We start from the raw sequence: 23,106 nt of genomic DNA, 5'->3' as shown, positions 1-23,106 counted from the left end.
TTTCTGTAGTCTCTATTGTATTTATTGGATGCTATTCTATGATAAACTATAAGGATTATACAAACTATTTTATACATCTTGGGGGAATTCGATGTAATAATATCATATTTGCCCCTCCTTAGTCAAGCCCAATTTCCCGTAATTTTCCCGTAACCGCGACATTATAACAGACATGTTTTACACCACAATTTTTCCACTATCTGACGAAAAAGTTGAGGGAAAATGTTGACAGGTTATTTTGGCTTAAGTCTGTATAGGGAACATTTATATAAACAACATTGTCAAAGCACAAAAACAATTGTTTACCATGTATACAACACTTACAATTTGGCGCCATTACAACAAATCCATAAAACAATAAGATACCTTTAGTGAATTTGTCATGCTTACGGCACTTTTACAATTTGGCGACACTGAGCAGAGCACATAAAGTTTTTATACACAAGGCTCCCTGTAATGGTTCTGGGGCCCTGGTACACAATAGCCTGTATGATCCAAACCTGAAAATGTTATTGAACTTCAACCCCAAGCTCCCACTGAGAACCTCTGGCTAACAATGGATGCTGAGATTTCTACAGTTATTAAATAACAACTGGGGGCTGTAGCTGGTTAGGTTTGATATAATAAGTGTATATGGCACAGTGTTTCCTTAGTTGGTGCCATAAGCACTTACAGAAACCCTGCACCGAGTCCTCTGTCAAAAGAAACAGGATTTGTTGTCTCTTTGTTTTCCTGTGCCAGAGACACGCAGCTCTCTCCCCTCTCCCTGCTGGGAGTTTTTGACATGTACAAGTCAGAAATCTTAATAAAAAGTTCTATATTTGACATTGGAATGTTAGGGACATGGTGCTTCCTAATAATTTGGAGTTTTGTGCATAAAATAATATAATGTGCAGTTCTTCCACTCCCATCTCAGAAAACCCATTCTGTAGGGTCTAGTGATGTGCGAGGTGGGGGAAACCTGTGGTTTCGGGCCAGCCTTCACACACTGCTTGCGGGTAGGTTTGGGTTAAGCATCACTTCCCTCTTCGCCGCCCATGACCTTCCTCTGCCTGGGTTCCGCCTCCAGAAGGCTATATTTATATGCATGCCCCTGCCCATACCCTTCTAGATGTCAGATGTGGGGCGGGTTGGCACGGGTCTATAAATTCAGCTGCCTTGCTGGGTTGGGTTAGGCACAGGTTGGTGTCTGGTGCAGGTCAACATTTTGCTGACTGGTACATCATTAGTAGGGGCTTTGTGCAGGAATGGGAAAGAGCCCCCAAACTATTGCTGATTCCGCATGGAATGGCCAACAATGTCACTGACATTTACATTCAGTGGAACCGTGGCCCAAATATTATTCTTCCTCCCAGTTTCACTTCAGAGAATGTGGTTCAGTCCAATAGGGGTGACATTTACACCACAATATTCAACTCTTGGCATTGAGCATGGCTTAGATGGAGGCAACAAATCCTTTTGGCCACATAGCGTTAGTGCCCTTGTCAATAGCACTAAATAGATCAATTTCATGTTCCGTTTTTTGGACTATACCAGCGCACTCATACATGAGCTCCATTGTCGCACAATCAATCTGCATGAAGGCTTCTGTAATCATGGCCCTTAGCCATAAGCTTTTTGCAAATACATCCAAAAACCACACATAATAAAGACCAGCTGCAAAGCTGACACCCACTAATAGAGTCCCAGTCTAAAATTCTAACAAATGGGGGAGTTTCTAATAAACAAGGGTTATAATATGAACCAGAGTGCAAATAAGCCAATGTGCAGCCCCCCCTTAAATAATATAGCTCTGGCCAAGCTATGCATAGCTCTTTCTCTGAAACCCTTTGGAAATGGGAAGAATGCCAAATTAGCAGCTCTGATGGGCTTTTGGGGCAGATCAAGAACATGATTTAATCAAAGTTTCACTGAATAATATGGACTGGGTGGGGCATTGCTAAGACCTTTACTAAAAATGGCTGCACATAGCAAAGCAGTAGGAGCTACGCAATATCACAAGGCCTTTCCCCCTTAACAAAAATGCTATTTCTGATATGAAGTTTAAAAGCCTCCCCTTGCACAAATTCTGACGGGCACCCCTGGTCAATGGCACAAGTGACAAAATGTTGCCACAACTGCAGGCCACAAACTTCACCATGTTTTTAATGCACGTTTAATGCACAATTACTATTTACTATTACTAAACATATAAAACACAAAATGTTGTTAATAAGAGCTTGGAGTCATTGACTGACTTGTCAGGTGAAGTGTATTCCAGAGTTCCATAACTTCTCTCCTTGCAGCCTTCTTAGGGAACGGCCATGGGCTCCTCTTAGGGTTGCACCTATCATTAGGAATAATACCAGCAAGGGGTTAGAGAAGGCGGAGGTGGGTCAGTTAGGGGTGGGGTGACAGCCATAAAAGGGGCAGGGCTATGACATTGAAGGGGCGATATAGGGGGGGCTGATCAGGCTCCTGCTATTTTCATAGCACAGGGCAGGAATTGGGGGCAGAACCGGTAAATTTGTAATACCTGCCCAGCCTTGGCTGCTATTTTACCGGCTAGGGGGCAACCGTAGCTCCTCTATGAAATTGAGTATCTCACAAAGCATGCGAAGGCTATAAATGGTTTCTAAATGTAATTAAAGAAAGGAAATGCTGATTTATTAGCTATTAAGTCATTTATAATAGAGCGGAAACAATGGTTACCACTCGTTAAATACAGATACCATTACATTTACAAATCTTTTCCACTAATTACAGCATGGAAGCAAAATTGTTATGCCCCCTTAACTTCAATGTAATGCTCATTCATTTCCTAGGACTGGGTGTTAGAGTTCAGTGTTGTTGCTAAGCTCTAACACCCCATACCGCAGACTGGAGTTTGACTGCTTGAAGCAAACAATAAACACATCACCCAAAGCAGCAAATGCTTCAATGAGTGCACAGATAGTGCATTAATAAATGTCATAAAATTTGAACCATCAGGAACCCATTGGGATTGCCCAAATTGTAATAAATCTGCCCCTAAGGTTTTGAAATGGCCTTTCCATATTTTCTTTTATACTTCAGATCTCTGACTGTATCATCACCCCTCGCCTGCTGCAGATTATTTCACTTGCATGTCAATGGCAGGCATTGGAGTCAACTTTGGGGGTCGGGGAGGAACCATAGCAGATCCCACGGATGTCAAGTTGCAGTAAAACAGCAAAGTTTGCAATCTGTTCAAAGAAAGATCAGCTTTTGCCTTAGCACAGAGAACTGAGAGTGTAGTATTTACTATACATACAACATATGTATGATAAGGACAATAATGCTTTTAATCTCTTATAATACGTGAATATCCTGTTAATGGCATTCTTATATGTAATTCATGTCACATGTGCAACCTGTATTATAAGAAATAGTGTACACCCCCTCGACCCTTGTGCCTTTATATGAGCACAGGTCACATGGCTGTGGCACCCTGGGAAATGAAGAATTTGCTTTCCTCTGTCAAAAATCCTCTACCATAGGACTGGGATCCTGTTCTGTGTAGTATCTTAGCTGTTTCTAGCACAACACTCTTTTGGACAGAGTTCTCTCATGATGTTCCTTAGAGCTGTTGGAGCCACTCTCAGAGCTTATGAATCACGACACCAAGTGCTTTTACCACACCACTGGGATCACTTTGGCTTTAACCTTCTACAGCTTTTTCTAGTCTGTCCCTAAGGCCTTGGTCCTTCTCCAGCTTCTCATACTCATTCTTCTTGATGATCTTGGCACTGTTGCTCCGCTACATCTATTACCAGAGAGTCTTCTGGTCCTTGTCTACTAGATTGACTGGCCAGTAATCTGCCTATTTTCCTGATTTCTAAGGTTCTTAGCCCCGTTATTCATCACAACTTTCTGTAGAATGTCCCATCTGCACTTGGGAGGGTTTAGCCCAGGGGGCTCAAACTCAATTTACCTGGGGGCCGCAGGAGGCAAAGTCAGGATGCGGCTGGGCCGCATAAAGGATTTCACAAAAAATTGGCTTTCAAGGGATAATGCAAGGCACGGCGGGCGGGAGCTGCTGATTGCGGAAATGACGTTATGCCATCATAACTGTTATTATGGGAAGACGTTCTGTGTGCACAATTAGCTGCTAATAAAAATCGCGATCCATTCATTGCTTTTGAGAAGGCGTTGGTGCGGGCCACAAAATACTGTACCAAGGGCCGCAAATGGCCCGCGGGCCGCGAGTTTGAGACCCCTGGTTTAGCCCCTACGCTGGGCAGCTGTTCCTGTACCCAATGCCAGATACTTGGTTGTGTCGTCCAACGAAGTCCTGTCTAGGGCGCTAGATGCCTCTTCCTATGGATCTGGTTTCTCACTCTTTACCCCCTTTGCATTGCTTGTGCTGTACATGCCAAACCCTATGCCCCAATATGCCCCAATGCGCCCACACACATACCACATATAAACATATATACACCGTCAAGTATATGTATAATTTATTTTTTCTTTCCAGCAAAGAAAAAAAATAAAGGACACATATTTTAATATATTTTCAAAGTTGCAAAAGAAATATATAAATTATTTGTATATCTTTGTTGAATTTTTTTAACATTTTGTATTTCATTAAAAAAAAAAAAAAAAAGAAGAAGAAGAATCCTGTTGTCCGCTCCTCCCTAAGAAGTGGCTTTTACTCAACTCAACTGCATTATTAGCTTCACAGGAAAACCAGTCAAGTACTTTGTTTACTTGTCACACACACGGGTCTTTGTTCCAGCTTGCATCATCTGTTAAGGTAGTTACGACGATGAACACCAACCCGTGCAGGTCAGCGAAAGGCACATTAACATAACGCATGTCTCTGCTTTTTTTGTTTTGGCAGAAAACCTCACAAATGCCAAAAAAAAAAATCCAAAGTCACGTGGGGCTTATTTATAAACACTGGGCAACTTTGCACCTAATAACTCATGGCAACCAATGACATGTTTGCTTTCATTGTTGGATGAAAAAAGCCAATCACTGATTGGTTGCTATGGGTTACTGCCCCTGGGCAAATTTGCCCTGTGTTTATAAGTGAGCTTTACTGAACCAGTTTCTCATGTGCAGGGATAACCAACCAACTTGCTGCTGGACCCCAGTTCTTAGCATTGGGGGAGGGGGGAATCCAAATCAGTGAGGGAGGAAGATGAGAGGCTCGGGGTGTAGCAGCAGCTGGCGCCACAGGTTGTCTACGCCTGCACATGGGCAGCAAAACAATCGATACAGCATAAGCGATAAGGGAAAACTAAACCTAAAACAGAAGCCGGCTCTAGTAACATTCACAAAAGTGAATTGGATCCATTTCTATTTTAGGATTAGTTGCCCTTTGAACAGGAATGAAAGGAAGGTGAAAACATGAAGGCATTAGTTATGTTCCACAGCGGAAAAAAAAAAGGAGAGGGGACAAGTAAACAAATAGAGCAGCAAAATGAAATGTAGAGAACCCCTGGGATGCCACCCACATGGCGCAGGGACCCCCACTTTCTCTATAAATAGTTTAGACAAGGTATTTGGGCAATAGCTGGAATTACTGACTTCCTATATGAAGAGCTACACAAATCCTGTTCTATCAGAGATAAAGGAAAATATATATGTGTGTATGTGTATACATACATACATATGGCTTTATTTCTGATACTAGACAAATAAACCCTTTTTAAGAAATAGCTTGAGTGCAGATATTTGTGTGTGTTTGTGTATTTTTTAATATATATATATATATATATATATATATATATATATATATATATATATATATATATATATATATATATATATATATATATATATATAATATATATATAATATATATATATATATATATATATATATAATATATATATATATATATATATATATATATATATATATATATAAGCACACATACAAATCTATTTATCTTTCTCTATATAATGGAAGCTCTTGGAATGACCAAAGGGCCCCACTAATCATGGGACATTTCCAAAGTGAATTACTTTAGTGCAGAGGACACTAAAAAGTAATCTTCCCCTTTATAAATCTCATATGACTTTTGGGAAGCCCATTGGGAAAGACAGACTTGCTGCAAAGTAGAGGTATTGCCATGAAAAGGGTCAAAGCACCACAATCGCTATGGACTTGAGCCAAAGGAGGTTGCATACATTTCAGGGAGGTGTGCAGTAGCACAACCATCTTGCCTAGGGCAATGCATATACTATATACTTGCTATATGGGGGAGGGGGGGAATCAAGTCTGTAGCCATATTTATCTGAACTCTCCCTGTTATAGACTATGTTTCTAGCACTCTTAAGGGCAAATTATTGCTTTTTCTGCAAGTAAAAAAAAAACATCAGGACAGAAAAAAAATCCATTCATCTCATCAGTGAAACGGTTGGTTGAAAGGATAAATAAACCTTTAAAGTAAGTAAATGTAAAATTAATGAGAGGCTATTCTAAGTACTTTTGCAATTTACATTCATTATTTTTAACTTCCAAGTTATTATGGGATAAAGCAGTGTAAATATGAATTATTTTGTCACACCAGCGCCACCTGCTGGTCAGTGATCCAGTCCAGAAGGTTTGTCTGAAGAAAGAAAGAAAGAGAAGGCTGATCTGATGTTCTTGTTAGGAAAGACATTAGAAACCTCAAATAAATTTCCTCACATCTTTCCTACCCAGAAGAATATTAGACCTTAATATATTTGAAATAAAAAAACCCAGTAAATATAAAGTGCTTAGAATAGCACTCTCATCAATTTGACATTTACTTATTTTAAAGGTTTACTTATCGCTTAATGGCATTCTGGAGAATGCGCCTGTCTGTAAGAGAGATTCTCATCCGTTATTCTAGATAATCTGCAGAACCCACAGGGTCCCCAGACTGCTGAAATATCTAAAGCAGATCACAAGAACTATATGGAACATTTGCCGGAAATATAATTGTACTTGCGTGGAGTTGGGTGCCTCCCAGCCATAACCATTGTTTGCACTGCTGGTATAGGAAAATATCGGCATCCCAGGTTCTAAATTGGGTGAAAATTTTTGGCAATTTATATGGAATCCCCCTTACAATTTAATCATATGAAATGCAGATAATCATTCACACAGTCGCTCGTCTGACAGAGCCAGCATGGTGAGAGAACAGTGTGCATGCAAAGGAAAGATACAGATGGGGGAGGGGCATTCTCACCCCTCCCCCGCACTTTAGATATATATATATATACACATAACTATGCCACTAAGTCATTTTAATGGACTCCAATGGTGGGCTGACAATAAGGCACAGCTAATATTAACAACAATCTAAGAAATCAAGTTAAAATAAAGTTTGAGGTTTTTTTTCGTTTTTTTTCTTTTTACATTTAATACATTGCGTACAAACACCCTAAAAAAGTTAAAACACAGAAAGGGGGATTATTGATTATGTCAAACTGAGGTCAAGTTAAGAGGAAATTTTAAGTCATTTTGTTTAACAATAAAAACTTTTTTTTATAGTTGCAATGAAAGGGGCGGGATTTGATCAATGATGACATCAGCGTAATTGCCGACTCCATGCCAATTGCCGCACAGCGTACATCTGCATAGGCCTCCCAGCATTCAGTCTGGGAAATCTCATTCCTGGTACCTATGAGCCTTTTAGTTCTGCTCTTGTGCTTAAGCCGCAAGGCCTCTCTACATTGAATGCAACTGAAAGGAAAAAGTATATATATATATAATTTAAATTTCATTCATCTTTGTTTTATTTACTGCTGTACTTTCATATATATATGTGTATATATATTTATAGAATCTAATTTTTGTTTAGACAGCCAGAAATCTCAGTGCAAAGTGTTTTTCTTTTTCTTCGGCTCTCACTATGGAGACTTTTCGCAATCAGAATCGTCATTTTGCTCAGTTGTCCCACTGTCCTCGTTCCTAAGGCGAAAGGGGCTTGGTCTTGTTTCTCTGTCCACAAAGAGACACGACGCGGATCTTTGGATGGGCAGTCAATTGTATCTGCTGTAAAGACTGACGGAGGAAGGACCGTTTCTCTGAAGGAGGGGAAGAAACTTAGCTTAACCGCTGGCTTTTATTTTTATGGGGGGGGGGGGATAAAAAATATATTGGGGAAAAAGTGGAGTGAAGCATTACCGGTGATGTTGCCCAGGGCAACCAATCAGCAATTAGATTTTAACAGTTAGAAAACCAAAGCAAAGCATCTGTTTGGCTGCTACGAGCAACATCACCGGTAATGCTTCACTCCACTTTTTACACAGAATGATAAATATACCCTTTAGTAAAGCTTGAGCAGAACAGATGTGCCCCGCCGCTAGTAACAGGACTTACCTAATTTGTATTTTCTGCTGGAGAAATTTCTGTGCTCGGTCTGTCTGTGAGAGTCAGCTGCGGCTGCACCGGATTCTGTACATTACTGTGTGAGGCAACGGATTCGCTAAAAATGACAACAAAAATTGTGTATATGAAGTATTGTAGAAAAAGCCCTGAACATACTATGTGAGCACAAACCTGCATACAGTGGATATAAAAAGCCTACACACCCCTGGTAAAATGTCAGGTTCCTATGCTATACAAAAATGAGACAAAGATAAATCATTTCAGAACTTTTTCCACCTTTAATGTGACCTATAAACTGTACCACTCAATTGAAAAACAAACTGAAATTTTTTAGGTGGAGGGAAGAAAACCAAAAAAACTAAAATAATGAAAGAAATGTTTCAGAGCAGTTTCCATTTAGACAAAGCACTTTTCCCATAGCCAGACCCGGACTGGGAGGCCCAAACACCAACCTAATTAAAGTAAACCCCTTGCTAAAAAACAAACAAACAAAAAAAACCAAAACAGTTGAATCTACGTTCTTGACAAAGAAAGGGTTAAACACTCAGACAGTATCAAGGACAGAAATAAATATTCACCTCAATAAAGAAATACTTGGGCAAGTACTGCCATACATAAGCAGAAGTATATCCGTATATCAGTATCACGACTGAAGCAATATAGTAAAACATAAAGTAATGTGATACGAGACTCACCAATACTGAAGGCTAAAGTAATACCTTAGGTGAAGGTCAGTAACTCACAAGAGTGTGTCCTATTAAAGTTGCTTGGCCTTATTCCAAGCAAATAGTGAATACACAGTGGCCTTTTGAGCTGCTCTATGCTGCTGCCTAGTGGTGGATATTAGTACTGCATCTGGAGAGTAACAGTAGTTGAAGGCATCTCTTAAAAGGAGAAGGAAAGGCAAAGTCACTTGGGGGTGCCAAAATGTTAGGCACCCCCAAGTGACTTTAACCGCCTACCTCCAGGTACCCCGGGCTGGTGCTGTTTTCTCCGTACAGGGGCACCAGCCCGGGGTACCTGGAGCGCAGCGCTTCCTCCTTGCTTTCCGAAAATGCCAGCGGTCGGCGCATGCGCAGTAGAGTGAAAAGCCGACTTTTCTGTTAAAAGTTCCACTATTCACTCTACTGCACATGCGCGCGCAGGGAACCCGGAAGGAGGAAGCGATCGCTGCTACCCCGGCTGGTGCTGTTTTCTACTAACAGGGGCACCAGCCCGGGGTACGGGGTAAGCGATTAAAGTCACTTGGGGGTGCCTAACATTTTGGCACCCCCAAGTGACTTTGCCTTTCCTTCTCCTTTTAATAGATGCCTTCAACTACTGTTACTCTCCAGATGCAGTACTAATATCCACAACTAGGCAGCAGCATAGAGCAGCTTAAAAGGCCACTGTGTATTCACTATTTGCTTGGAATAAGGCCAAGCAACTTTAATAGGACACACTCTTTTGGGTTACTGACCTTCACCTAAGGTATTACTTTAGCCTTCAGTGACTTTGCCTTTCTTTCTCCTTTAAATCAGCAGCACAGAGTAGGTAAATATTTATTTGTAAAACATGTACCACCTGGCCTGAGAAACAATTTCTCACACCATTATTCTCGCTCATCAAATGGCTACCATAAAAAATTGCCGGGAACTAGAATCTACCAGTTCTAACAACCAACAGGAAATAACCCCTGTGACCCTAGGGTTGACATGCAGTAGCCTTGCATTACTGTCCACGTAACTATTTCCAGCTTGTGGGCTAAACCCTACCTCTTAGGACAGAAGAGCTGGCACTGTGAAAGGGTAAGTGGAAGGTCACTTTCTTTAATCACAGGGACGTGTTCAACCCATAATTCCCCCAGTGATCAAAAGCTGCCGCTGAAGAGTACCTGTCACATATTTCTGTCACCTCTTCAAGCTGTGATGTGGATTCATCAGTTTCACCATTCCAAGTTACCCTGCTTTCTGTTCCATCACCGGGCTTACAGCTAGAAGTCACTGGCACTGTACCTTTCTCTGCACCGGAACAGGGTGGCGCTGCTGGGCTTTCCTGGGATTCACCCAAACAGACTGAGGTTTTGGAGGTTTCTAATAAGAGATTCAATGTAAAATGAAGTGTTTAGTAGTTCTGCTGGGCTTCAGTGTTCTGATCATGAAAGAAAAGATAAGTAATAAAATGTAACAATGGCAATAACATTGCAGCCTCACGGAGCAATAGTTTTTTGGCTGATGGGGCCAGTGACTCCAATTGGAAAGTTGGAGAGACAAATGAGAATAGAGGCAAATAATTCAAAAACTATATAAAAAAAAATAAAAAATTTCAAGACCAGTTAAAAAGCTGCTAAGAATTGGCCTTTCTATAACATAATAAAGGTTAACAGCCTTGGTTTTGAAATGAAATGTAGGCCAGGCAGTAGTCGGCATACTTTTGGCCGTATAGTGTGCCATACTCACTTTCTTTAGCAGATAACGCTGTGTTGAGCTCTTCCTGAGGTAAAGGTTTGTCTGAAATTACTGGCGTCTCCCCTTGTACTGTTGTCTGGGAACTAAATGCAAAGCAAAAATCGGTCATGTGCGCCCCAAATCTCTCCTCATTCAGTAATTATCTGTTTTGTTGGTAACTAATAGAAAAGTCATTTCCATTAAATCCATGTTTCTATAGAGCTACAAAACATGAAACAAAACAAACCAACCTGTTTTGCTCACTGAAGTCAGCCCAGCCTTCTTGATGTTGTGATTGGGACGTAGAACCATCCCACACAGAAGACCCTGTATCTGGTGCGTTGGCTGAGGGAGATGAAGGGGGGTTTGCCGGTGTGGAATCAAAAGTTGCACTCCAGTTAGGCTCTGAAAGGTCACAACAATGAAATTCTTACTTAAAAAATCTAAAGGCCCTATTCATCTTCCTGCATTTAGCATACCGTTCTTATTGCAATCCTGACTGCCAAACCATTCTGTGATCCTGTACAAGTCAAACATGTCATTTCAGTGCACCATGTTGTTGGGTGCAGGAAGAAAAGGAAGAAAAGAGAAAACTACGGCTCCCAAACAGAACAGAATGTGGCCCTACCGCGTATGGACAGTTGTGCGTATCCTATTGTTCAGTCCATGGCACAACCATTCAGGTACTGGGGAGGGTTAGGCAGTGCCAATATTTAGTAGTTGGTTACCTTCATGAGTTTCTGGAGCGGAATCACCGTTATGATCAACGCCATCACCTCCACCAGAATCTTCCTCCTCCTCGTCGGAATCTCTGCTTTCTTCACTATCAGTGCTCCCACAACTCCTAATAAAGCAAGTGATTTTTGTCACACAATAAAAAAGGCCAGTGTGCATACAGCTGATGAACATTAAAGTTAATTTATATAGGTAAACTACCCTTTTAAGTAGGTAAGATGTAGGTAGTAATATTCTGAGACAACTTGCAATTGGTCTTTACACACACACACACACACACACACACACACACACACACACACACACACACACAGTGAGTTTCCCCAGGCACAGTTTTATGGTATATCTCTCTCAACAGTACATCAGATAATATAGGCTAATTTCACAGTTTAGAGGGTGTCTGGGTATTTTGTCTTATTTAGGAGCTCTATTTATTGCATCATTCAACCAATTAATTTAATGGCAAGGGCCTGGCACTGCAAACATGGGGCGACAGCACTAATCTGATTGGCAGGGGATGGGAAGTGAGGGATCCTATCATTGTCCTTTCTGCACGCAGACCAGATTTCTGTTTGCAGAGCCAGACTGCTGCCCAGTAGTGTCCACTACACAGAAGCTATAGATCAGTGATCCCCAACCAGTGGCTTGCGAGCAACATGTTTCTCACCAACCCCTTTCATGTTGCTCCCAGCAGTATCAAAGCAGGTGTGTATTCTTGAATTTCTGACTTGGAGGCAAGGTTTGGAGGCATAAATATCATGTCTCTACTGCCAAACAGAGACTCCTGTAGGCTGCCAGTGTATATTGGCTACCAAATAAACAATCACAGTCCTTATTGGGCACCACCTAGGAACTTTTTTCATGCTTGCTTTGCTCCCCAACTTTTTTTTTATATTTAAAGGGATTGTCATGATTTTTATGATATAGTTTTTATTTCTAAATTACACTGTTTACATAGCAAATATTTCACTCTGAATCTGAGCCAGTGCTACATATTAGAACTGCTTTCAGCTAACCTATTGTTTCTCCTACTCCCATGTAACTTGAGGAGTCCCAAGTTGGACTTGGATTTTTTTACTATTGAGTGCTATTCTGATATCTACTGGGAGCTGCTATCTTGCTCCCTTCCCATTGTTCTGCTGATTGGATGCTGGAAGGGAAAGGGAGGGGGTGATATCACATCAACTTGCAGTGCAGCAGTAAAGTGTGACACTACAAGAATATACCCAGACCATGTCCCATTGCAGGTGGATCTGAGACTGGCAGGCCGAGTGGCAGTGGAAATTACCCCTAATCGTATACAGCAGGAATTTGTATGGGAGAAACAGTTTAAAGCATACTGGGAGACCAATCTAGGCTTGGTGTGGAAGCAGATAGAGTGGGATGACAGCAAAGGATTTGCAAGTGGCACATATCTCTCTAATTAAGGAGCAAAACACAGGCTTGATACTGCCCTATACAGACCCATGAGGCCTGTGAGCGAGCAGAGGGCCAATACTCGGGCAATCTCTGGGAATCTCTCAAAATGTTATTATTGCCCCACTGATTAAGCTAAAACTAGCATAGCAATGCAAATGTGAGGGGAAAACTTTTTATATATAAGATATAAATTGAACTTTTTTCAATCAGTTTTACTTGTTTATAAAATGTTAATGAGGCTTTTTGCACCTATTGTTCTAGGGTGAGACAGAGACTTGCCCCCTAACAATGAGGCTGCTAATCCCCATTTATATGTTAATGACCCCCAATGGGGCCCCTACCTTAGGTGTGAAATAGAGACTGGGGGAAACCAAACAAAACAGAAGAGCTTAGAATTGGTCTGACACTAAGCTTTACTCCATTTTGAAAATGACGGGGGAAAATGTCGGGAAAAAATGTCGGGAAAACGTCGTATAAATGTCGTTTAAACGACAAATTCACAAAAGTGTCTGTAAAATGTCTTTCTTTCACCAAAAACGGAAAAGTGGCGGTTGAGTCGGAATTTAGGCTGATTTCTGTTTGTGAATCTGGAGAAAGTGTTTTCCACCAGTTTTACTCCAAAAATGGGCTCTCTCCACTTTTGTGAATTCCCCCCCTCTAACTCAACCACAGACTGTGCTTTATTTTCCAGCTTTTACTTAAAACACTTATTAACCTTTGATCTCTGTATAAGTAAACAAACCCCAACTGTGGGACAATCTCTTCTATTTTTTCCTCGCTCTCAATTTCTCTCTTCTTTCTCACTTTCCCTCTCTCTCCATTCCAGGGTTCCCAACTTTCCTCTGTCTTATTGTCTCTCCTGTATATACTTGCAATAAAGAAAATCTTATATTGTGTGGCTCTGATGTTGAGTGGCTGTTTGGCAAAAGTGGAGTGGCCACAAGTAGGCAGGGTATATAAAAAAATGTGTGCACAGTGGGCAGGCTACGCCCTGTCTCTGGATTTCACTTTGCAAATATGGTAGCCTTTGAATAGATACATACAAACCTATGATTTTTTACAATATCTGGTGTACAGTTCAAACAGAAAAGCTGTGCCAAGGCAAAGGCTAATATATATGCAGAGGAGAACATCCCACTTTAATAAAAATAAATTTAAATTCCCATAAACACACCTTGTCCCAGAGCTTTGTACTGTGCCTGAAGAAAACCGTAACTCTTTTTCAGGCCAGATATCCTCTCCATCTGAACCTTCATCTTCTTCATCATCAAACTGTTGGATTCGCTCCTTGTAGCAAACCTCAAACAAATTGGAATTGGGCTGAAAGTGAAAAAAAAAAAAAAAAAACAGTAAAATGATTAAAAGCATTTCAGACCCTTTAGGCAGAACAGAAGCACTATCTAAATAAATACTTACACCCTCTTCGTCCGCACTGAGAGAAAAGGTAATGTTGGCAGTTTTATCAAAGGGGGCGCTGTAAAAGGGAACAGGACATTGTTAATAGGTTTGCTGAGTAAGCAGTTAATAATGTCTGCTTGTTCAGATGCAGCCATATCAGCCAATCAGCCCCAGAAGAAGAAGGACTGTGTCTTTTGCCTACAGTTATTCACCCATGTGATGTCAGTGACAAAGCCCAAGTGTGTAACACACCCCGCGCCACACAATGCTCTCTTGCACACTGTGCTTGCAACTGCTACCATGCGCAGATTGCCGAACCCGTGCAAGAGTGCCCTCTGCCGATATTTACCAACTGTTTTGGACTTCCAACATCACTGAAAATATGTAAGAAAAATGACTGCCAAGACCAAGCAATTCATCAATGTTGTACTTGCAAAATCCTACGTTTAAATAGCAACACCAGGGTGAGAGGGTGCAAGGTATACACATGATTAGCCTGGTGTGTAGGCGCCATCTCAGTGCATTGTGCCTGAGTCTGAGCTTTCAGAAGGAGCCAGCACTACACATTAGAACTGCTTTCAGGTAACCTATTGTTTCTCCTACTCCAATGTAACTGGAGGAGTCCCAAGCCGGACTTGGATTTCTTACTATTGAGTGCTATTCTGATATCTTCTGGGAGCTGCTATCTTGCTGCCTTCTCATTGTTCTGCTGATCGGCTACTGGGAGGGGGGGGGGGTGATATAATTCCAACTTGCGGTATGGTAAAGTAAAGTGAGACCGAGGTTTATCAGAGCAAAAGTCACATGGCTGTGGCACCCTGGGAAATGAAGAATATGGCTAGCACCATGTGAAATTTCCCAAATATAAAAAACAAATCTGTTTGCGCTTTAAAAAAACTGATTTCATTGCAGAATTCTGCTGGAGAAGCTCTAGTAACTGATTTGTTTTGGAAAAAACATTTTCCAACTTGCCATAGTTCTAGTGAATTATTTAAACGTTGGGCATTGTCTTAATACTTTGGAGGTGATGTGACCATACTTGGTCCTTTAGACACGGCTAGCTTAGACAGACTGAAAAGCAAAGACAAAAAGAGAAAAATGTGCTTAATAATGCACTGGCAGAACCAGGAACCCCAGAGACTCGATGGAGACAGGATACACGATACAAATATGGGAGTGCACGTAGATACAACAAATAAAGGCAACAATGTCCGTTATCTACATGGGCAAAGTAGAAATAAAGCTAGAACCCTTCAGCTCTCTGTGCCTAGGGCTGGGAACACATGTTTCTTCAATACAGTATAAAGTTAATACAGTTATACAGTTAATACAATAAAGTATTAACACCCCTTACATCTGATACTTAGGATCCAAAACCAAATGCTGAAGGATCCAGAAAGAAGGTTGTATCAGATGTGACCTTCTGTCCAGAACTTTCAGTCTTTCCTCTGGATCCCAAGTATCAGATGTGATAGCAACCTTCTGCCCTGAACCTTCAACCTTCTGGATCCCAAGTATCAAATGTGTTAGAACCCTTCTGCCCTGACCCTTCAACCTTCTGGATCCCAAGTATGAGATGTGATAGCAACCTTCTGCCCTGACCCTTCAACCTTCTGGATCCGAAGTATAAAATGTGATAGCAACCTTCTGCCCTGACCCTTCAACCTTCTGGATCCCAAGTATCAAATGTGTTAGAACCCTTCTGCCCTGACCCTTCAACCTTCTGGATCCCAAGTATCAGATGTGATAGCAACCTTCTGCCCTGACCCTTCAACCTTCTGAATCCCAAGTATCAGATGTGATAGCAACCTTCTGCCCTGACCCTTCAACCTTCTGGATCCAAAGTATTAAATGTGATAGCAACCTTCTGCCCTGACCCTTCAACCTTCTGGATCCCAAGTATCAGATGTGATAGCAACCTTCTGCCCTGACCCTTCAACCTTCTGGATCCCAAGTATCAGATGCGATAGCAACCTCCTTCTGCCCCAACCCTTCAAGCCTCTTTTGCCCAGATCCCGAGTATCCGATTTCATATATACCCTGTTTGGATAGCAAGTATTGGGTGTGATAGCAAACTTCTGTCTGGATCCTAAGGACTGAGAAAGAAGGCTGAAGGATCCAAGGGAAGGGTTACTGTCACAGGGTCTAAAAATCACTTAAAAAGTAGGGAACAAACAGAAGGTTGAAAAGAAGTGGTCCTAAAAGAAGTTACCCAATAATATGTCCAGGGTTTGGTCACAGCCTTGCTAAACTGGACTGAAAGGCAAACAGACCTGCTACACCCTCTCTCTCTGGTATCTGTGAGATTAAATGGCAGAAGCCGCCATATATTCGCTTCCTCTCCTTGTATTGTTTGCCTAACAATACATAATTATGTGCACTATAAATAATAAAAATGAAGGGGGGGGGGGGCAGGGTGGCTTAACACAAAGACTATTTCTTAACCTATTGATATCAGACTGTAGAGTGGAATTAGTAATGGCTGTGATGAACTCCCATTAGGGCTGGCAAAAACCTTTATCATATAAGCAATCTCTCACGCCAGCCTGCCTAAATAAGTCTGGTTTTCACAACCTGAAAACTTTCATCTGTACAACTAATGAAAATTTTAAAAAGCCCTTTTACATTGATTTAAGTGTTGTTGGAAAGTCCAATACACTACTTCTTAAAAGATTTACCTGATATGGCAAATAAGCAAAGCATAATGAGAGAATGAAACAGACTGAGCAGCAGGGAACATGGGGTCCCTACAGAGGCTTAAATCAGGATGCCAAGGAATAGTCCAATGCTATTGCTTTTTAATGGAGTATAATTTTCTAAAAAACAATGTGAGCACCGAGCTAATATCGCAAATGGATGCACCGTTCAGGGACAATAAAAATAAATCAATAAATAAAAAGCCTCCACGCCAAATGCCTGGCAGTGCCCTCAATTATATTAGTGGCAATTACTGCACCAACGGGCAGGCTGCACCTTGAGTATATCAATACGCTTCTATGCCTTAAGCATTGGATACCCTATAAACTTTGCTTGGAGACAATCCCAGACATTTTGTTGCCATGATTTAGCTCAGGAAAAGTAGTGGCAATAAATCTGTGTGTGTGGATGGAGAACCATTGTGGTCAAATGCCCTTCCCCAAGGACGGGGAGCAAGGAAAGGAGATTTGATCACCTTGGTTCTTCCTGCTAGCACCCAGACACTCAAAGCCATAGACCTAAGGGCGCTGGAAAAGTACAAGAAAGTAACCATTTCATGCCCCAACGTTCCTTGGGAAAAATATGAATTTTACCTCTTCAGCTGTCGAAAGTGTGCGCTGAAAGTCAGAAAGAAAGGGAGAGAGAGCACGCACATCAAAAGGAGGAACTGAAGAGGAATCAATAATTTGGCCTATAATTAAATTCCCATAGCACAGGTATGCCAAACACAGATAATCACCCGGTGTAACAATACAGGGCACCCACCATGTGCAACTCAATTGTGAGAATCATAAAAAGAATGAAACTTTCCAAATGTTGACGACGTGACGTCAGAAGATGTTCCAGTCTCAGGCCCACATGTTTCATGGATGGACAACGGAGAGGAAATACAGAGTCTTTTTAAATCAAGTAACATGGAAACATGCAAGTGCTCCAAATGGATCAGTACACCAAGAACCTTGCTTATCTGATGCTAAATAATGTGTATCAGATCTACAGAGCATCAGGTCTCATTCACCTCATTCCACTCCATAGTTCCCTTGGGCTCTGGTACACTGAGTGCCCTATACCTCTTGAATCCTTTCAACCTGAGGCCTTTTAAGAGCTAATATGACCTCACACTTCCACCACAGAATTATGCTTGTAACAGGAAAACACCAACGTTTACCTCTAAGTGGGAAAACCTAGGGCTGGGCGATATACCGTTTAATACCGAATACCGGTGGTTTTTTTTTTTTTTTAAACTATATTCATTTTTCAGATACCGCAATACCGGGGTGTCAGGGTACTCACCCATGCGGCCCGGTCTCGCGTGCGTCAAATCGCACGTACATGTCAAAGCGTGCACGTCCGCGACGCGCTGACGGCGCTGGTTCTGCGCATGCGTGGGGGGTATTTAAAAGCTATCAAACGCCTTCTCCTGTGCTATGTTGTCTGCGGCCTTGCCTGGGAAACTAAGCCTGCCTGATTTACCTTACGACTTTCTGTTGCCAATCCTTCACTTGCCTGACTCTGATTTTCAATACTGCAGTAATTATTCTCTAATTTATTAGGAAATGGGGTTAACACCTAATCATGCATGGAAAAAAAAAATACCGTCAAATACCGTGACACCGATATACTTTTGAAAAATACTGTGATATAAATTTTTGGTCATACCGCCCAGCTCTAGGAAAACCTAGAGTATACTCCCTGCTATGAGGAGTGCCATTTATGGCTTCTGTTCATGAAACACCCCTGGGCTGCAAGGTATTGTTCCCTCCTACTTATGTGATGTCCCATTAGGAGAGGCCATTGGTAGATAATGAAGATAAAACTGAAATTTTAGCCATTAAAGGGGACAAATTGCCTAATTCTGAAAGTACCTTTACATTTACCCTTTCATTGCATGATGCCACCCAATTCCCATCTTGTGGGCAGACAGCCTCACTAATACATTCCTCAGCCGACACCTCTGTTGACCTGACACAGACCTGAAGCATATTGTGCTTTGTGTGACAACAAAGTTGTGTTTAACTAAAGGTGCAAATTCCCACATCTACTGTGCTTCTGGGGAATAAGCATTAGGGCACGCGCACTATATATTATTTGCTATGGGCTGGGTAATGAAGGTGAGATTAGTCGCGCACTATGAATCTTTGCTACCGCTGGCAACTAAACTCCAGAAACGCCTTCCTACCAGCAATAATATGAATCACCAGTGGGAAGGCATACACATCACTTTGTGACACGTATGTCTTTTCACCAGTAATTTATTGCGGACGATTTATCTCCCTGAGGGCCATAAGCTTAAAAGCACAGAACAAATGGTGAAGAGGAGGAACCTGAACAGATAGATGAAATCAATTGACCCAATATACCATTCAAACTGCAGCCATTTATTAAGTGAAACAGAACACTGCACCAGACACCTCTATAAAAGGACACGTGGTAAAAACATAACTTCAGCTCCTAAACTTGTAGTCCAAGTCCATTTTCTTATGGCAAAGTCCAGCTAGATAGTAAAAAGGGAGAAATGCCCATCTGTCCCTTCTAAGCAAAACCAAAATAAAGTGAAACACACTTGTGTCAAGAATCCCATAGTACATATAGGTCTTAAATATAAAAATACCCTCAACATAAATGTATCAATGCTGTCTTATATATCTTATATATATGTGTCCCATATATATATATGGGAAACCCTTTAGGGCAGTGATCACATTGTCCATGACCTGCTACAGGTTTCTCCCACTGACAGCGATCAAAAGCACCACAAGGATTTGGGCAATGGCTGCTATCTCCTGAAAATTCTGACCACTGGCATAGGGCAACTCAATGGGAAGATACTTGTAATAATTCAAAGGCATTTTAACTTGGTTTTGAATTAAAAACAGTCTGCTGAGGGGATGCCCAATGTAATAAAAAGGGGTTGCAAAGCATCTAGAAGATTGAAGGCAGTCTCTTTACATAACTGTCAATAATTACCATATTTATTTGGATATGGAACCCATTCCAGCTCACTCAGCTTGAGTAAGTTCATGGGGAAAGACATAAACTACAATATTAGTTACCTCCTAGGTAAGAGGTTCCTTTTTGGATGTTTCTCCTTCTAAATCTGGGCTGGTGGGATGCAGTGAAAAGATCTGTGTTACCTTTGGTCTACGGCTGCTACACCAAGGCCATTCATCCAACAAAAACACAGGCTTGGTTCTAGTTAGCGAGTCTGTCTCAGTGCTGGCTTGAAGTGACGAAGAACGAAGACAACGTGAATTTCCTGACTGGCTAGGAGGTCCCACCATTCCAGTTATTTCATCTGTTCTGAAGTGTTGCCTTTTGTGCTCCTCTTTCCATGTGTAAACTCGGTTTAATTGATAGTCCCTTGTATCACGCTCAAACTTCTTCAGCTTCCGAGATATAATACTCTGGCGAAGTTTATTCAAGATCTCATTATGCTCGGTAAGTAGGCGGCTAAAATCTGCTTTGTTACATTGAGTAGCAAGGTCCTTTTTAAGTTTAGTGATATTCTCCTTCACACTAACCAGTTTGGCTTGCAGGCGTTCAGTAGTAAGACTCATGAGTTCTAGGCTATACTTATTGCTGATTTCTTCCCAGCCTTGTAAAAGTATAGGATCATCAGCACACAAGTTAGGGGAAAGTCCTGAACGCAGTCCTCTTGGGATACGCTTAGCTTTTATGTATTGTCCCAGAGTGGCATGATGCAGACTCAACCTTAGTTCTTTTTTCTGCAGTCCCAGGAGCGCTTTAGCTAGATCACCAAGTGAGAAATACTGACGGCACAAAGCATTTCCTTTTTCCCCGTCCGCTAGTTTCTGTTGCGCTTTGGACTCACTATAAGCAAAAGCAGCAGCACTATCATCAGTACCTGCAGAGACAGGAGCAAAACATCCAATGCCAACGCTCACTGTCACACACACACTTGTTATTTTCCTACATGTATCCCCATTGGCATAATTTGGCACATACAAATACGTGGTGAAGCAGAGGAGCTTGAATGGCAAAATTGACAGCGCTTAAAAATAGTGCTGCGCCTCTTGCTTAGAGTAAATACCTAGCAAAGTACATGGCTTGCACAACCCAGAATCACAGAACTCCAGGCTTCACTTAACCAACGTCCATGCCCTTTGAATGATGACAACCTAGATGTGGTGACTCTAATGCAGTGATCCCCAACCAGCAGCTAGTGAGCAACATTTTGCAAACCAACCCCTTTGATGTTGCCCATTTTTAAATTTCTGGCTTGGAGGCAAGTTTTGGAAGCACAGAGACACAATTTTACTCCAAGAAGAGCAACCTGCAGGCCAGCAGACCACATGGGGCTACCAAATAGCCAATCAAAGTCCTTATTTGACATCTCCTTGTATGGTTTACCAATTGCTATTACATTTGAATGTGGCTCATGAGTAAAAAAGGTTGGGGATCCCTGCACTAACATTTCAGCACCTCAAGAAAAACTGGCTAGAGTGGAGCATAATGTCAAATTAGGTTTTACCCTTTGGTTTAACAAAATAGGATTTTCCTGAAGTTTGAATAGGAGAAAAGAAACAATTCGACAAGGAATGGTGTCTGGAACTGGCAATGCTGGAGCTGATACAATAAACAGACTGTTAACATCTCAGATTAATTAAATAAATTCATCCAGTTACAGTCAAACAAACCGGAAATGGACCAGTGTGGACAGAAACAAGACCACGGCCTATTTTTCAAGACCAAAAAAGAAAGTATGGAGGAAGCAGAGAAGCAGCACTATGCAGCAATGTACTTTATTGGTTTTGCACCATACTACATGATCAGGACAGCATGTCCTTTATCAAGACCATCACTCCACATCATGGCTTAGGCTGGGTCACTGTTGAGAATATAGACAGCCAATCTGGCTTATTATTAACCAAAACCACCATGTCACCACCAACAGAGAAAGATATAAAATGAGCTGTGTAAGAAAACATATTGCCCACCAAGGCATTACTAGAACTTGTAATTCATTCTTTGTCATTCTGAGTCATTAAAAAAGAGTCATTAAAGTCATTAAGAGTCATTAAAAAAGACTGACTTTTGTACCTACATTTACCAATATACAGACAACCCATCAAGGTTTTAGAAAAACCACATTTTGTATTGCCTCTTTTCTTTTTTGAGTGTGACAGCATTACAGTAGACTGTTTAACCCTATGGCTAATTCAAATGTTGAGAAGGACAGACATTGCATGAAAAGATCTAAGGCCAGAAAAATTCAATAGACAACACAATCAAGAAAATGGTAAAACAGCTCTGTCCTATCTAGGGTAATAAGTATGTTTTGGTCAAAGACCTCGGTGAGGATCGCTGCCCGCTTGGAAAGTAAAAGTTTGGCCCCACCAACCCTCTAATATTTATGCAATATCATGAAAAAGCTTATGGAACATCTAACCTATCAGCTGATACGGCCTTATGGCTCAGTCTATGTGGACCAGACTTCTAGGAAACTGATAACTACATACAAGAATATAAAAGCAGTACTTGGACTTCAAGCCAAGTCTACAGATAATTGAACACTTTACAGGCACAAAAAAAAAAATAAAAAAAATTGAGAACTCTGTACATGCTGCTACTCATTTACTACTAAAGTAGCCTGAGATGGGCGCCACTCAGATGGGCACCACTCAGATGGACACCACTCAGATGGACACCACTCAGATGGACACCATGGACAGCAGGTATTATCATTTAATGCTTTACGTGATAACAGCCTGCCTGAACAGGTAGTGGATCAATAAACACATAAGCAGTAAACTTTACTAAGTAAGCTCCTCTGCTTCACCATTTGTTACAAGGTATGCAATGCTGTATTATCTAAAGCACAAAGGGAATAGGCCAGGTGTACATTGAAGAGATCAGATTGCTGCATTTAGAGTAACCCATACACAGGCCAACAGTATCTGCTGACTCAGCCAGAGTCCCATCAACAGTCCAATTAATTTCAAAGCGGCAGATCAGCCAGATATTTATGTGGCAGGTTTAAAAATCCTGTTGGGCCACATTGGACAGTTGTTGCCGTCTCCTAAGTATGCATCTGTCAAACCTGATCTACCAAACGAGCAGATCTTTACATGTACAGCCAGCTTAAAGTGGACCTGTCACC

The 23,106-nt window shown here is 41.4% G+C and overlaps 1 protein-coding gene across 4 annotated transcripts in view; it reads right to left on the bottom strand.

The window, feature by feature from the left end:
- Positions 1–2,132: 2,132 nt before the first annotated feature.
- ppp6r1 (protein phosphatase 6 regulatory subunit 1) overlaps positions 2,133–23,106 on the bottom strand; it is a 49,341-nt gene continuing 28,367 nt past the window's right edge. Inside the window, exons 16-24 of one of the 4 annotated variants that reach the window (XM_031906025.1) lie at positions 17,579–17,602; positions 14,307–14,364; positions 14,065–14,210; positions 11,465–11,580; positions 10,988–11,141; positions 10,749–10,840; positions 10,184–10,382; positions 8,302–8,407; positions 2,133–2,326 (exon numbers count right to left, since the gene is read on the bottom strand). In XM_031906025.1, coding sequence (XP_031761885.1) covers positions 8,302–8,407; positions 10,184–10,382; positions 10,749–10,840; positions 10,988–11,141; positions 11,465–11,580; positions 14,065–14,210; positions 14,307–14,364; positions 17,579–17,602 — 895 coding nt within the window. In that variant the 3' untranslated portion in view covers positions 2,133–2,326. Of the gene's footprint in view, positions 2,327–7,206; positions 8,007–8,301; positions 8,408–10,183; positions 10,383–10,748; positions 10,841–10,987; positions 11,142–11,464; positions 11,581–14,064; positions 14,211–14,306; positions 14,365–17,578; positions 17,603–19,342; positions 20,817–23,106 lie in introns of those variants that run through there. The other 3 variants (XM_012967500.3, XM_002939242.5, XM_004916309.3) reach the window with 3 other exon arrangements.

Source organism: Xenopus tropicalis, chromosome 7 (genome assembly GCF_000004195.4).
Source record: "Xenopus tropicalis strain Nigerian chromosome 7, UCB_Xtro_10.0, whole genome shotgun sequence".
Taxonomy (NCBI): domain Eukaryota; kingdom Metazoa; phylum Chordata; class Amphibia; order Anura; family Pipidae; genus Xenopus; species Xenopus tropicalis.
The sequence above is the reverse complement of the archived record's forward strand: the minus strand, read 5'-3'. Positions and strand labels throughout refer to the sequence as shown.